Source organism: Saimiri boliviensis, chromosome 6, assembly GCF_048565385.1.
Source record: "Saimiri boliviensis isolate mSaiBol1 chromosome 6, mSaiBol1.pri, whole genome shotgun sequence".
Classification (NCBI taxonomy): domain Eukaryota; kingdom Metazoa; phylum Chordata; class Mammalia; order Primates; family Cebidae; genus Saimiri; species Saimiri boliviensis.
In genome coordinates, this window is record NC_133454.1 from 36,878,493 (window position 1) to 36,895,716 (window position 17,224).

General features: G+C 36.8%; 1 protein-coding gene across 4 annotated transcripts in view; it reads left to right on the forward strand.

Annotated features, from left to right (window-relative positions):
• Window positions 1–17,224, forward strand: part of ARHGAP42 (Rho GTPase activating protein 42) — a 303,129-nt gene that overhangs the window by 238,574 nt on the left and 47,331 nt on the right. For all 4 annotated transcript variants that reach the window (XM_074400467.1, XM_039471250.2, XM_074400464.1 and 1 more), the window contains exons 8-12: window positions 1,772–1,901; window positions 7,637–7,737; window positions 9,588–9,697; window positions 14,295–14,373; window positions 16,993–17,032. In XM_074400467.1, the coding sequence (XP_074256568.1) occupies window positions 1,772–1,901; window positions 7,637–7,737; window positions 9,588–9,697; window positions 14,295–14,373; window positions 16,993–17,032 (460 nt within the window). The remainder of the gene's footprint in view (window positions 1–1,771; window positions 1,902–7,636; window positions 7,738–9,587; window positions 9,698–14,294; window positions 14,374–16,992; window positions 17,033–17,224) is intronic.

The following is a 17,224-nucleotide window of genomic DNA, read 5'->3' on the forward strand; positions in this document are numbered from 1 at the left end:
TATTTCTATCAGAATTTATTTTGTGAAGTTGTCTCATCAGTCCTTTTCATCTCTAATTCTATAGTTATACAAATTCTGATGTTCAAATGCAGAACAACACTTGCATTGAAGTAAAAACACACCCAAAAGCTTAGCCCGCCCATTTCACATTATCAAACCTGACACGTGACGATGTTCTAATTGTTGAGGTTTTACTATAACTGAAACCCTGACTGCCAACCACTATATAGCTAAAATAACTTGGAAAACCTTCACTTAATTTTCTATAAAGTATGTTTTTCTGCTTATCTGGTTCTTGACATTGTGGAAATGTCCAGTAAATAAAAATATAGTTAGAATGTCTCATACGAAATAGTTAAGGGGATTTATTCATTTGTGTTTTGAGTTTTAGTTTTTATTTAACTTGCAGAATCAATTTCATCTTTCATTCATTCCATTGTTTTTCAATATGGAATGTATTTAGGCTTTTTCATCCACTATTAAAAGGGAAAATTATAAAAGCTGAAATACTTTTATCATTTACTTCCACATTAAATAAAATTACATTAAGATTCTTAGGATTCAGGAACAGAAGAGAGGTAAGGAATTGGGTGGAAACATCAGACCCTTATATTTGAAAGACAAAAATAGTGAAAGTGACAAGAAAATTTTCCAAAATTGGACATTTTTTTTTTAATGGGGCACAAACTCTTAGAGTTAGGTGGTAGTGATTATTATATCTTCAGGAGTATATTTTTGACGTAATGCCAAAGAGGTATTCGTAGAGAAAAGCCTAATTCTTTCTATAGCTTAAATAAACTTAATATAAAGTGAGTAATCTATTTCTTGCAACAGAATAAGTTAGAACTTGGAAACCTATTGATTTATATGAGTTATTTTAACACTCACTTCTTAATACCTGTGCCAGAAAACCAAACTACATGATGTTTCTTCAAAAAAACCCTTTGGTACAGTGGTGACAAACTTTTTTTCTTCATATGTTCAATGTCACATTTATCAAAAGTATATGAACTTACTTCATTTTTTCCCTTGAAAGAAGCTAAGTCCCTGTGTATCTCTTTCTTACCTTAGGTATTTAGGGAATTCAAATTTTATGTAGTGCATCGTATTTTCTTTTAATTGCCCTAGTTTACCTCCTAAGTAATAATGTTAGAATGTGAAAATAGAAAGTCGCACGCACACACTCACTCTCACACACACACACACACACACACACACAGAGAGAGAGAGAGAGAGAGACAGAGACAGAGACAGAGACAGAGAGATTCAAAGAGAAATACGCAGAAGGTTGTTCAGAGAAGCTTTTACGAAATCAGTTTCAGATCAGGCCTTGGACCCAAACCAGAAAGTCACAGATGTGGTAAATAGTGCCAAAAGAATCAAGGTCATCATTGTAAAATTTGAGGTTTTGAAACATTATTCTGGGCTGGTTAGGTGGCTCACACCTGTAATCCCAGCATTTTGGGAGACAAACAAATTGCTTGAGCCCAGGAATTTGAAACCAGCCTGGGAAACATAGTGAGACCCCCATCTCTACAAAAAATGAGCCGGGTGTGGTGGTGTGTGCCTGTAGTCAGCTGCTTGCGGGGGCTGAGGCAGGAAGATCACTTGAGCCCAGGAGGTCAAGGCTGCAGTGAGTCATGATAGTGCCTGAGTGACAGAGTGATACCCTGTCTCAAAAATAAATAAAAACAAAACAGAACATCAGTCTGGGTGTTCCTGAAACCTGGTAGAATACAATGACTGAAATTATTGTTTCTGTTTACTTAAGACAAGGAATAATTTTGAAAGTACTCGACAAGAGGTAGAGCGGTTGATGCAAAGGATGAAATCTGCCAACCAGGACTACAGACCACCCAGCCAATGGACGATGGAAGGCTATCTGTATGTCCAGGAAAAACGTGAGTCACAAAGACGTAACTTTACGTTTCTTAGACTTCGCATTTTATTAATATTTCCATGAGATGTGACTCGGTTAGTAGTATTTCCCTCAAGTAGGAAGAGTGAAATTTCTTATAGCTTCATATCTACTTTCCCACTACCACCACCAAAGTGAGGATTTTTTTTACATTTTGCCATCAGGATGTCATATTGTTGAACTTGGAACTTAGAGTCTTCACTGACAATACCATATAACATGAGTTCAGTTTTAGCATTTAATTGTGATTCTTAATCTTAAAGTTTCATGGAAAATTGCAAACCAAAGCCTTTATTGGGATGAATCATCCTGGTGACTGCGATAATAGTTTTACCCTCTGGCAACATTATTTTATTTAATTCTGCGTCCTGTCTGTTTACAGGCATAACATTGGAAATCATGCTAACGTCAGACTGGCTCTCTTTAGTTCCTGAGGTTCGGCAATAAGTACCAAAGCCAATACAGCACTGTTGTAATTGCCTCACATGAAGAATATTTTTCTCACAAAAATAGTAAAAGCCATTCAGACTTGTGTAACTGGACTTCTTTGTGCGTGTTACTTGTCATTAAGCAGAACTAGTTGGACTATTTTTGACTACATTAACTCTTTCAAGCCAGATATGCCCTGAGGCATCATTCTTCCGCTGTTTTTGGTAAAGAAACAGTTGTGTGTGTTTCCAGCCATTGTGGACCAATGTGAAAGGCTTTTGATACACTGTACATGCAACATGGTGACTAAAATGCCAGCACATTTTATATTTGACATGCCCAAGTGATGCTCATTTGTTGGGTAGCAGGACACATGCAAATTTAATTTGATCCAGCAGACTCTGCAAACATTTATTACCATGAGGACTTGATGGCAGAGGAATACTGGCTCAGGAGATCTGGGTTTTAGGATTTTTCTCTCATAACTATCTACCTTGGCTAGTCTACTGTCTTCATATTTAAAAATGATAAAACGAGTGATCTGCCTAGGTAGTCTATAATTAGCACATAATAAGGAGCTATCACCCTCCCCCCGCTGGCCGCAGTTCATGAAAAATTACCAATCCCTTCACTCATCAATAGGAAATACAGTTTTCACTTAGCACTCTAAGGAAATTTTTATTTTATTTTTTATTGTTATGTCTTTTACTTGAGCCTGGAAAGGACTCTAAGTAAAGTTTTGAATTTTGATTTTAAATGATTTCATACAGTTTTGAGAACCTGCATGTAACAGTACATTGAGAGGAGCTCACATTTTTTTTTTTTTTTTTTTGAGACGGAGTTTTGCTCTTGTTACCCAGGCTGGAGTGCAATGGCGCAATCTCAGCTCACCGCAACCTCCGCCTCCTGGGTTCACGCAATTCTCCTGCCTCAGCCTCCTGAGTAGCTGGGATTACAGACACGCGCCACCATGCCCAGCTGATTTTTTGTATTTTTAGTAGAGACGGGGTTTCACCATGTTGACCAGGATGGTCTCGATCTTTTGACCTGGTGATCCACCCGCTTCGGCCTCCCAAAGTGCTGGGATTACAGGCATGAGCCACCGCGCCCAGCAGGAGCTCACATTTTATACCAAAAAAGGATTTGGCCACCTGGAAGAATTTGTTGCCAGTGAGAGCAATAAACATGCAAGTGGTAGAGGAGGTGCCATCCTTGGACTTTTTATTTATTGTCATCTGATTATGTTTTATTTCTTGAATACTTTTCTAGGTGTTACACACTTGCTGAAATCTTTATGGGCATACAATATGTTATTCTAAACACAAAAGCTTTAGATTAGGTTACAGTATTATTTAGTACAGCATCTTCAAACATATTATTCAGTCCTGCTGTTCTCAAGCTGTTAGACATTTGGGTCAGTCTATAAGCATAATTTATATATTCCATAATTTGGGGGCTACATGGATGGACTAAACAGAGTGTTTTGTGCATTTACCTGATGTTGGTATCTTTTGTTGTAAGATGCCTAACTTCTCTGGGTCATTCTGGACTGATGATAAAGCCCTTTGTGGTACTGATCTCTCCTCTGAGTTGTGTTTTTTTTTTCCTTTTAAATCTCTCTTAATGGTACCACTTACCGTCCTAGGCTACAGGAATCCAGGCAATCCATTCTTAGCCCAGTGTCTCTGTAGCCTTGGGACAAATCTGTCTATTCTATCTTCTTAATATCCTTTGGTTCCATACCTTCTCTCCATCTCCACTGCCTTAGCCCAAGCGAGACCCTTGCAGTGACCTCCTGACTTCTTCCCCTCTACCTCCAGGCTTGCCCATCATCTAATCCATCTTCTACTGTGCTTCCAGCGGTTCCTTCTAAAATGCTTCTTTGATTATGCCCCTGTTGTCATGGCCCCTTAGCAGTGTCTGAGTTGGAGGGTCTCACAGTTACATTCTCCTTAATTCGCATTCTGTTCGTTGATATTTATTTCCTCCCCAAGACAGTTTCCATCTTGATTTGATGTGTATCTCCCTGCATTATTTTTACTGCTTTATTGGGGCTAATTGGCATAAATTAATTGCACCTGTTTAAAACATGCAGTTTGATGAATTTTGCCATATGCATGCACCTGTGAAGCCATCATCACACTACAACATAATGAACATATTCATCACCTTCAGAAGTTCTCTCTTGCCCCATTATGATCTCTTCCTCCCATCTTTTCCCACCTATCATCTTCCCCATTCCCTTTTCCAAGGGATATAAAGAAAAAGGAAATGTATTTATATGCTTTGGGGATTATTTTTATATGAGGAGCCAATATGCAAAGCCCCTTCTAACTTGGGATCTTTGAAAGCATTTACAATAAAAGCAATCTAACCAGTTTACCAAGATTATGTAATCGATTATGTACTTGCTATCGCTAGGTGGATAAGTTCTGTGGGGGACAAAAATGAGATAATTATTTGGCTTCAAGGTTTATATTCTGCAGTTGAAAGCATAAGACGCACTTACACAATTAGCAGCCAGTGATCAGTAGTAGGTATCAAAGCCATAAACTGAGTGATAAGTGGAGATGGATGTGATGGTGTAGGCTTAGCTCATTGTCTGGATACAGAGTTCCACTTTATCTGAATCTGTGGTGTTTGTGTTACCACCTGGAGGCATGCATTAAATCACATTCTGCTAAACTTCAGTGTAACTGAAAGAGCAGGGATTCCAGAGTCAGACAGGACTGTGTTGGGATTCCATGCCTGTGCTGACCTGTGACTTGTGCCAATAATTTTCTGAGCTCAGTCTCTCTTCATTTATAAAAGAGAGAGATTTAAACCCATGTCATAATGATACCGCAAGAATTAGAGATATCATATGTAAAATGTCTCTATACTCAGTAATATCAAAAATACTGTACTTACTATGAGTTCTTATTATTCTTTGCAATTTATCTCATTTAATTCATAAAACAACTCAAGCGTATTATTTCTCTAAAAAGAATAACTTTTGTCCCATGCCCTATTGATGAAAGTATTGTCATCTGTAGATCACAGGCCCAGTTTTGTTAAAATTCTCTTTATAATGTTTGTTATAATAGGCTCTCAGATAAAATATGGGCACTTAGTAAGTATCAAATGAATGTTAATTTCCCTTCCACACTGCAAATATTCATCTCAGCCCCTTAAGTGATTGCTGGGCAAGATAATTAAACATCTTTTATTTTGCAATTTTAGAGATGTAATCAATTTTTATTTTCCCAGACACTTTTGGGGATTTTAGAATTGCTGTCTAAAACATCTGCCCTGGTCTAGTGCTAGTCAACTTTAAAGAATGCATCATGCATTTGCAGCAAACTCGAGGATTAAATGCAGGAGGTTCTGAACTTAAGATGGAGGCAGGAAAAAGGGTCTTTGGTTTAATGTCATGAGAGCACTGTAGCAGCTTTATTTTAAAATTACAGCTAATATTGCATCATAAATTGCTACCTACGTAATGAAGTCACTACATATGAAAATTTCTATCCAGTTACTTTCCACTAATTAGCTCTAAGCCTTTAAGTCTTTTACATCACATGTGACGGAATTATCAACAAGTATTATTAAGTGTTATAGTGTGAAATGGTCCCCAGATGGAATTGAATATAATATTTTGTGATTACAAAGTATATGGCTACACCCTGTAATTCTAAAATCTGAAGTGGCTTAAGTATTAAACTTGATACCAAGGGCATTATTATGAAAGAAAAAAAAATTAAATGGCTCATGAAACACTTTATCTCAAGAGGTACTTTTTTATATTTCAATTTCTTTCTTTTAAACATGGTTCTGAAATGAAGCCAGCAATAGCATGTGCATAGTAGCTGCTAGAAAAATTCAGGTGTTAAGCAAGATGGGTCCCTGGATGGAGGTGCTATTAATATATAGAAAATAAGCACCATTTTCAATCCACTCAGCCCACTCTGGTGTTTGGGTGCAGGATACTTTGCTTCCCTGTGGGGAAACTGAAGGTCTTCCACCTTGGCCTTGGAAACATTGTACTAATGATGCATTCTACTCTCTGGCAAATTCGCTAAGAATACTGGACAATAACATGGGTGCTATGGAAAAGGGTTACATGATATTTTGTGTGGAAAAGAAAGTGAACATTACACATACAAGTTTCTTCTAATATAGGTAGTGGAAATTATTTACATTTTAAAGAGCAATTTGAATTTGTTTTTTCCAGATTAGGAGTAAGAGGAAATCACTCTAAGGTCAGTAAAGTCTTAGAACAAGGTACTTGATTCATTCCTTTATTCATTATTCATTTGATGCCATTGACTGACAACTATATGTCTGGCTGTGTTGTAAGGACTGAGAATTCTTATTCTAGTCAGCTGAACATCACATGTTTCTGCTGACATAGATTCTTAAAATCTTGTGGCAGAGAGACACAATAAATGGGCTAAATCAGTTTTAAAAAATCTTATTTCAGACAGTGATAACCACTAAGAAGAAATGAAAGCAAGGAAGAGCGATAAGTATCAAGGTGAGGGTGTTTAGATATTAGATATCTCTCCAGGAAAGGTCATATTATGTAAGTGACATTTAGGAAAAAGGCCAGAAGGGAGGTAACAGCGCAAGTCACGCAGTTATCTAATGGAAACATAGTCCATGCCTGGGAAACAGCAACTGCAAATGCCCTAGGGTAGGAATGCCTTCACTGTGTTCAGAGACCCACAAGGGGCCAGGGTAGCTGGAGTGGAGTGCACAAGGCTGAAAGCAGTGGGATGTGAGACCGAGGAAAGCATGGGAGGCCACTTACTTGGAACCTTGTGGATAATGGGTTCTTTGATTTTTATCTGGAGTAAGATAGGAGGGCACTAGAGGGTTCCGAACAAAGAAGTGAATGACCTGGCTACATTTTTAACAGAATATTTCTGACAGCTTTGAGAGTAAAGAATACAGGTAGAAGTACGGAGACCATTTTTAACAGTTCAGACTCTTATTCCTCATTCTTCCTGACTATGGGATACAAGTATACCACTTTTACAGATGGGATACCTGAAGTTCCTATCTAAAGTAACTCACCCAGTTTTACAAAGTAGGTGTCAGAACTGCAAGTAAAGCCACGTTGTCTGATTTTAAAACACTCCACACTATAGCACTGTCCCTTTGTTCTTTCTTATGCACAGTAAATACTACAAACTAGCATGGTATATGGAGATACTCAATGGTGTATCATAACACTGGAGAGTGTGCAAACGTGGATACAAATCATTTATTAACAAAATCTGAAATACTTTTTTTTCTTTACATTAGGACCACTTGGTTTTACATGGATTAAACATTATTGTACATATGATAAGGGAAGTAAAACATTTACAATGAGTGTTTCAGAAATGAAATCCAGTGGGAAAATGGTGAGTTAGCTTTGTTTTTTGTTTGTTTTTTAAACTGTTTGTTATTTAAGAAATGGAATTTTAAAAAATCATGTTTGTTTCTCTGGTTAACATATACACATTTACAAAAAAAAGAAAAAGTCAAATATTTTCTCTCATTTTTGTGACCTGAATGACTTGAAAAGAGTAGCCAGGGCTTTCCTTTAACTTAGCCATGACATATTTATGAGCAGCTGAGTTAAATATAGGGATCCTTCGGTAGATTACGGAGGTGTCATCTCACATTTCCGGCAGCAGAGTTATTTGTCTATGCTGTGGGTTGGCTAGCAGCCCAGGAAGGGACTGTCCATGGCTGGAGCAGGCTCAGAGATTCTGTATCTTTCCCTTGGGTGGCCTCTTGGGGAGGCTACATTTGTCCCTGCATGGCTTGTCCCCTTCTGCACTGCATACTCTGCCAAAATGCCGGCTAACAAGGTTTCTCAGAAGAAACCAATAGATGCTCACTTACCCCAAAAGTAAATTGGTTACTGAATGTCTCACATAGCGAGTGAACAGTATAGAATACAGTGTACTTTGAGGAAATGCTACAGAGAGCTTTATTGTCTGTAGCATACAATCTTCTTGTGAGTTAAGGTCACGATATGGCCAATGATTGAACTTGTGAATTAATTAGGTCACAATCTAAATATCCTAGAGCTGGGAGTTAACGCTAAAGATAATTTAGTCCAGCCTTATTTTAACCGATTAAGAAATAAAGTAAGTAGAAAGTAAGTGCCTTGCCCAGATAATTAGTGGTATAGATCATGGCAGAGGTAAACGTGGATCTAACTTAGACACATACTCAAATACGTCATTAGAAACTTATTGTACTTGGGCATTCATCAGAGTCTAATAATTCAAACTGAAACATAAAGGGGAACATAGCAGAGAAAAAGAAACAGTTGCTACTATCATGGAAAGTTACTATGTGCCATAACACACCTAGTTTCTGCTCTCATAGGTACTACCGTAAAACCAACTTATGTGTCAGTGAGTAAGCAGACCAAGCCAAAGGTCTTTTAATAAATTGATGACATTTGCAACCAAAGATAAAAATAACCATACATTAGGTAAACGTTCCCCTCAAAATAGACTGGCATCTCAGTTACAGAAGAGAATTTCTAAGAATGTGGCCTATGTTGGATCTTGTCCGGAGAGTCGGTTTTAGTAGCAGAGTAGCAGTGTGTTACCAGCAAAACATTCGAATGGTGTTAGATTGTTGCAAAAGTAATTGCATTTTTTCCCCATTATTTTTAATGAGAAAACCACAATTCCTTTTGCACCAACCTAACATATGTGATAGCAATAGCATTAAATCATGTATATACTGGAACTATATTATTTTGGTAGTTCTCTTGTAATCCTGAGCTAGCTATCATTTAAGGCTCTAATACAAAGACACACACATGACACTAATCTCTTTGCAATCCAGGGAGTTTTGATTAAGAGCAACAAATGTTGTTATCACTCTGTATATCCATTTCTGATGTTAGGTGACTGGGTAACTTTATACCTTTTTAAATCTAAGTTCTGAGGGAATGTACATTATAGTATAAGTTAACACCGTTAAGTAAATATGTTGAAGGTTACTGCACAGGCATGCTACCAAATTTTTTTAGATAAAACGTTATTTGCCATTAATTAGCAAATGGTTTCATGTATTGTGATCAGACTGCTAATGTTAGAAATAAAAAGGACAGGGTATGATGTGATCTTTATACATAACCTATACTCTGCTAAACATTTTAATATGGCAACTTGAGCACAGGTATTTAATATGTTTCAGTTCACCTTGTCAGCATGTTAAAACTGTGGTACTCTTCTTGTTTCAGAATGGCCTTGTTACTAGCTCACCGGAAATGTTTAAATTAAAATCTTGTATCCGACGAAAGACAGATTCAATTGACAAACGATTCTGCTTTGACATAGAAGTAGTTGAAAGGTTTGACCTTTTCACTTTATTTTTCTTAATAAGCTAAAGGATGTTTCTTTCTGTATTTAAAAATAAACATGAGACAGCATTCAGGTGTTTTCTAGTCTTTAAAAAATCAGTATACATGTTTATTTCATTCTTTCATGTTGTTATTGCATGATAATTTCAAGAAAGCAAGTCAGATCCAGGATGCTAGAAAAAACTAGCATCACTCAAAGCAGAAACTGAAAAATCAATGTACATGACTGTATTAGGAGAAAGGTGCATGTAGTGGCCTCGTGGTCCCCATTACGATGAAGGAATCCAATAGCATATTTCATGGCTTCAGGATCAGCCTTTTGGTGGACTTTTGAAGCTTGGTGGCCTTGCTTCCAAGGAATAAGATACAGGTGGGAATACCAAAAGCTTCTTTTAGCCAACTAAGTTTAATGCCTGTAGGATGCCGACTGTGTACAAAGCACTGTTCTGGGTATTCTTAGCCCAAAGTATTGGAAGAGATGTAAATGTCATGACTCTAAGTTTGTAATTCGATGGAATTACTTAGCTCTACTCCTTTATTGTATCAATACTAGTAGAATAAAAAGAAAATAAGGAGTATGCTTCTTGCTCTGTGCTCTAATCCATGATCCATTTTTCTTCTCCTGCATTACTACCACAATATCATGAATACCCTAGCTTATCGTATGTATCCATGTATACACTTTGTATGCGATGACTTACTATATATGCTCATAAATGATAGCTTCTAGCTACAGGTATACCTCAGAGATATTGCAGGTTAGGTTCCTATGATATCCACTTTATTACACTGGATATCATAATAAACTGAATCAGAAATTTCTGAGTTTCTCAGTGCATATAAAAGTTATGTTTATACTACACTGCAATCTTAAGTGTGCGATAGCATTATGTGTAAAAAAAATACAAATCCCTTAATTTTAAAATACTTTAAATAGTATGAATGGTCATCTGAGTCTTCAGCGAATAGTAATCTTTTTTCTGGGGAAGGATTTTGCCTCAATGTTGGTAGCTGCTAAGTGATCAGCATGGTGGTTATCAAGGGATGGGGTGGCTATGCCCATTTTCTCAAAATAAGATAGCAGTAAAGTTTGCCACATCAGTTGACTCTTCATTTCAACAAAGATTTCTCTGTACCATGCAATGTGATTTGATATCATTTTACTCAGTAGGCCTTATTTCAAAATTGGAGTCACTCCTCTCAAACCTTGCCGTACTGCACTGTCAGCTAAATTTATGTGATACACTAAATTCTTTGTTATTTCAATAATGTTTATAGCATCTTCACCAGGAGTAGGTTCCATCTCAAGAAACTTTCTTTGCTTAGCCCTAACTCCTCATCCTTTCAAATTTTATTATGAGATTGCACCAATAAAGTTACATCTTCTAGAAGGCTCCACTTCTGATTCTAGCGTTCTTGCTGTTTTCACTACATCTGCAGTAACTTCTTCCACTGAAGTCTTGAACCCCTCCAACTCATCCCTGAGAGTTGGAATCAGTTTCTTTTAAACTGCTGTTAATTGGATATTTTGGCTTCCTCCCATGAGGGATGAATGTTCTTAATGGCCTCTAAAATTATGAATCCTTTCTAGAAGGTTTTCAGTGTACTTTACCCAGATCCATCAGAGGAATCATTACTTATGTCCGTGAAAGCCTAATTAAAAGTATTTCTTAAATGATAAGACTTGGAAGTCTAACTTATTCCTTGATCCATGTGCTACAGCATGGATATTGTGTTAGAAGGCATGAAGATATTATTCTCCAAGTAAATCTCTATCAGAACTCTTCAGTGACAGTTGCATTGTCAGTGGACAGTAGTATTTAGAAGCAAACCTTTTAATCTAAGCAGTAGATCTCAGCAGTGGCTTAAAATATTCAGTAAACCATGCTGTCAATGGTTGTACTGTCATTCAGGCTTTATTTTTCCATTTCTAGAGAACAGATAGAGCAGATTCAGCATAATTTTTAAGAACCCTAGGATTTTCAGAATGATACATGAGTGTTGGCTCTGACTTAAAGTCACCAGTTACGTTAACTTCTAACAGAGGGAGCCCATTCCTTGAAGCTTTGAAGCCAGATAGTGACCTCTTTCTATCTGTGAAAGTCCTAAATAAGGCCATCTTCCAATAAAAGGCTTCATCTCCAGTGAAAATCTGTTTTTTACTGTAGCCGCCTTCATCTTCTGTATAACTTGCTGCAGCTTCTACATCAGCACTTGCTGCTTCATGTTACACTTTTATATTATGCAAATGGCTTCTTTCCTCAAACGTGATGAACCAACTTCTGCTAGCTTGATACTTTTTATCTACCGCTTACTCACTTCTCTCAGCCTTCATAAAATTGAAGACAGTTAGGGCCTTGCTGTGGATGAGGCTTTGGCTTAAGAGAATCTTATGGCTGGTTTGATCTTCTATCCACACCACTAACACTTTCCCCATATCAATAATAAGGTTGTTTCGATTTGCTAGCTTTTGTGTATTCACTAGAGTGACACTTTTCATTTCCTTTAAGAACTTTTCCTTTGCGTTCACAGCTTGGCTAATTGCTTGACACAAGAAACCTAGCTTTTAGGTTATCTTGGATTTCAACATGTCTTTCTCACTAAGTTTGGTCATTTATAGCTTTTGATTTAACATGAGAGACATGTGAATCTTCCTTTACTTAAACACCTAGAGGCATTGTGGGATTATTGATTGGATTAATTTTAATATTGTTATATCTCAGGGAATAGGAAGGCCCAGGAGAGGGAGAGAGAAATGGAGAAATGGCCAGTGAGTGGAGCAGTGCCACACACAACTTCTATTGACTGTTTGCCATCTAATGTGGACATGGTTGGTGGTACCCCAGAACAATGACAATAGTAGTATCAGAGATCACTGATCATACATCACATGATAGATACAATAACAATGAAAAGTTCCAAATTTTGCAACAATCACCAAAGTGTGACACAGACACGATGTGAGCAAATGCTGTGGGGAAAAGCGTGCTGATAGACGTGCTCAACACCGGTTGACTCAAGCAAACCATCAGTTTGTTAGAAATAGAATGTCTGTGAAGCTCAATCATGCAAAGAGAAATTCATTAAGGTATACCTGTATCTAGTAGGGCAATGACCCTATTCTTAGGCTGCTTTAGATGATGTTGACTCTTTTGCCCTGTATGATTTTTAAGATCCACTTATTAAGCTTCCCCTTGTCTCTCAAAATATCTTTTGGGATTTTGACTGGAGTTGCAGTAAAGTTTTCAATGGGTACAGAATTAACTTCTTGAATATTTTACGTATCTTTTTTCAGATTTACCTTTGGGCACCTTCTTTTTATTGTTATTTTAAATAGGATTCTTTTTTATGAGTTGAATTTTGGCTTCCTAAATGGTTAAGACTACTGTATAGAGAGGATATTAGTTTATTTATATGTCAAACTCTTATCTGACCTACTTGCTGAACTCTTTATTAGTTTTAATAGTTTTATGAAGAGATTTCTGGATTTTCTATATAGACGAATACCAACCTGTTAGTGCTTTCTCTTATTTTAACACATTTCAGTCATATAACCTTGGAGCACTTTATTAAACTCTATACTTAGGGTTTTATTCATCTGTAAATTAAGGATAGTAAGTACCCACCTCAAAGGATTGTTTTCAGGATTAAATGAGAGAATTAAGGAACGTAACACAGTGCCTGTCACATAGCAAATATCCAACAAATACTGATTTTCAGTATTTTATTGTTGGTATTACTACACTGGCTTAAATTCTTCAATATCAAATTAATATTTATATACATTCCCAGTTTCTTGTCATTCTCGTGATCTGTCTTGTTTGCAGAAGAGATGTAGTTATTATTTGTTTTTCATTCCAGCTTTTTAATCATAAAATATTTATAATAAAAATTTCTTCTCAATGTTCCTCTTCACAGATTTCTCCATTTTCTTTTAAGTTAATCTGTTTCTAATATTTTATGCCTCTTCTTTCAGATGCTGGTTTTCTCCCATCTTTTCTCTGCTCTTTGTTTCTTTCTTGAAGTATACGCTTAAGTAACTATTTCAGAATGACGGCATGGGAGAGGATTATTTTTAAATAAATTAATTTCAATATTGTCATCATGGCATAGAGAAATGCTTTGGTTTTAGTGTTTTTTTAAATGTTACCTAGTTATGGTATGATGCTTTCCACATTGTCACATACTCACTGAAATTGTTTTTAGTGACTAGGCTGCACCACATCAGGGTCAGGTTCTCATATTGTGGAATTCATAGATGGCTTTGAAGAATGTAACCTTTGCATCCTTTTTAATCATTTCAAGGGAAATAGTTTGATATTAGTGTCTTTCAGACAGTTCTGTAACAAAAACACTTGATTTTACCACTTGTGATCATTAGAATTAAAAACATTTTTCGCATATCCAGTGATTTTTCTGAAAGGTATTGCAATTCGATCTTTTTTTTTTTTAATTCCTATGTTTTTCTCTTTCTCTTCATTTCTTTTTTCTCTTAACTTTAATTTTCTTCAAATTTTATATTTATAGTTAACTGAGAATTTAAAAAGTAGTAAATGTATAAATATATAAAATATTTGTTTTTAATAGGCATGGGATCATCACATTACAGGCCTTCTCAGAAGCTAATAGGAAACTCTGGCTTGAAGCCATGGATGGGAAGGAACCGGTAAGACTATGATACATTCTATAATTTAGGTTTTATTGTTCTAATAATTACAAAGTATGGAAATTCTTTTCATAGAGAATATAAAATGCTTTGCCCATAGTATAGTTGAAAATATTAAAAAAGGAAATCAGAGGGGTAGATACTTTCACTGCTTTCCTAGTCTCACTCATGGCAGTAGCTCTGCCTTCTGACTTATTTTATAGGGGACTTTTAGGACTCACAAACCCTAAAGTTACTTCTTAAAAAATGACACACTCATCACCTTGGCTGGACCCATTAAGTTATCTTATTCAGTTAGTAATTACCACATGCCCAGTCTTTGCAGGGCCTGAGCTAGGCATGGATTAGAGTGATGAACAAGGTTCAGGGTAAGAACTGATCCTCTAATCAATATCACTTTTTTAAAAGCATGATTTGGGCTTGTTTGTTTTTTTCTTGTAGATCTGCTTTAGTTCTTTGTAAATTCTGGATATCAGCCCCTTGTCAGATGGGTAGATTGTAAAAATTTTTTCCCATTCTGTTGGTTGCCGATTCAGTCTACTGACTGTTTCTTTTGCCATGCAGAAGCTGTGGAGTTTGATTAGGTCCCATTTGTCTATTTTGGCTTTTGTTGCCATTGCTTTTGGTGTTTTGGTCATGAAGTCCTTGCCTACACCTATGTCTTGAATGGTTTTGCCTAGATTTTCTTCTAGGGTTTTTACGGTGTTAGGTCTGATGTTTAAATCTTTAATCCATCTGGAGTTAATTTTGGTGTAAGGTGTCAGGAAGGGGTCCTGTTTCTGCTTTCTGCACATGGCTAGAATGGGCGAAGGATATGAACAGATACTTTACAAAAGAAGACATACAGGAGGCCAACAAACATATGAAAAAATGCTCATCATCACTGGTCATCAGAGAAATGCAAATCAAAACCACATTGAGATACCATCTCACACCAGTTAGAATGACGATCATTAAAAAATCTGGAAACAACAGATGCTGGAGAGGATGTGGAGAAATAGAAACACTTTTACACTGTTGGTGGGAATGTAAATTAATTCAACCATTGTGGAAGACAGTGTGACGATTCCTCAAGGACCTAAAAATAGAAATCCCATTTGACCCAGCAATCCCATTACTGGGTATATATCCGAAGGATTATAAATCATTCTACTACAAGGACACGTGCACACGAATGTTCATTGCAGCACTGTTCACAATAGCAAAGACCTGGAATCAACCCAAATGCCCAACGATGATAGACCAGACAGGGAAAATGTGGTACATATACACCATGGAATATTACGCAGCCATCAAAAACGATGAGTTCACATCCTTTGTAGGGACATGGATGAACCTGGAAACCATCATTCTCAGCAATCTGACACAAGAGCAGAAAATCAAACACCGTATATTCTCATTCATAGGCAGGTGTTGAACAATGAAAACACATGGACACAGGGAGGGGAGCACTACACACTGGGGTCCGTTGGGGGGAAATGGGGGAGGGACGGGGGGGTGGGGAGGTGGGAAGAGATAGCATGGGGAGAAATGACAGATACAGGTGAGGGGACGGAAGACAGCAAACCACACTGCCTTGTGTGTACCTATGCAACAATCTTGCATGTTCTTCACATGTACCCCAAAACCTAAAATGCAATAAAAAAAAAAAAAAAAAAGCATGATTTGATACAACCGCCTGTGGCTTGACATTTTCACTTCCATACGTAACCCCATTTTTTAATAGTTATTTTGAAATTGGTATGATAATCTTATAACTTATAAAAATTAGAAAGGCTTATGTGAAAAGGAGGCGGAATCATTCATCACTGTCTGTTTTCTTAAGGAGCGCTGTTAGCAGATTAGCAGAGGGTGAACACACAGAGGAAACAGGAGTCCCCATCCGGTCACTTGAGGACCATTCGTTAGATGGCAAAAAACCTGCACAACAATAGTGCCATACAAAGTGTGGTCCTCAGACTTCGAGACCCCTGCCTCAAACTGTGTTACCAGTCCACAGTAAGATCAGTACAGAAATTATGATGCAGCCTTTAGAAAATCATATAGCCACTTAGGTTATTTCAAGTCTGCTAAATTTAATTTAAAAGTTGGAATGCTGCATTGATTCTTTATTGTTTTATATTTGAATTTTATTATATTTTACACAAAGGTTAATAATAGATTTAAAAGAAAATTCACTCTCTACCTGAAATAGTTGAGAAGCCCTGACTTACAGCAAATTTAGGGAATAGTTTGTTAGTCCAGCGATGTACAAGTTAGGATTATGTACATTGACAACATGCTAAGCAGGAAGTTGGAAGAAGGATCAGTCAGGTCAAATCCATTATGAGATGCTTTCTGAGAAAGGCACATTATGCATCATACTGGGGAAGAGAGTAAGATGCATAAATCAGATGAAGGTAGAACCTTGTCCAGGGCAGCACAGCTGTGGATGGAAAAGGAGTGGGAAGTGAGGGTGGCTGAACGACAGGAAGGAAGTTGGTTGATAGTGGACACAGTTGTAGGACCTTGAAATCCAAGACACTCTTTTTGTATGTTAGTATATAAGATATCACCTTGTTGATCTTTTGTGCTGGGTCATTAACTGGAAGTAATTGATGGACATCCTTTGTTTTTTAGATTTACACTCTGCCCGCCATTATAAGCAAGAAAGAAGAAAGTAAGTCCTTTTAATAATTATTTGAAATTTTGTCATATAGTCATTTTTAACACAAAAACATGTGATTGTAAGTGAAATAGTATACCATTGATTCCAGTGAAATAATATACCATTGATCTCATGGTACAGCAAATTTGAAATTTTTATTTAAAAAGTTTCTCATGTTAAAACCACAAACTACTGGTATTACAG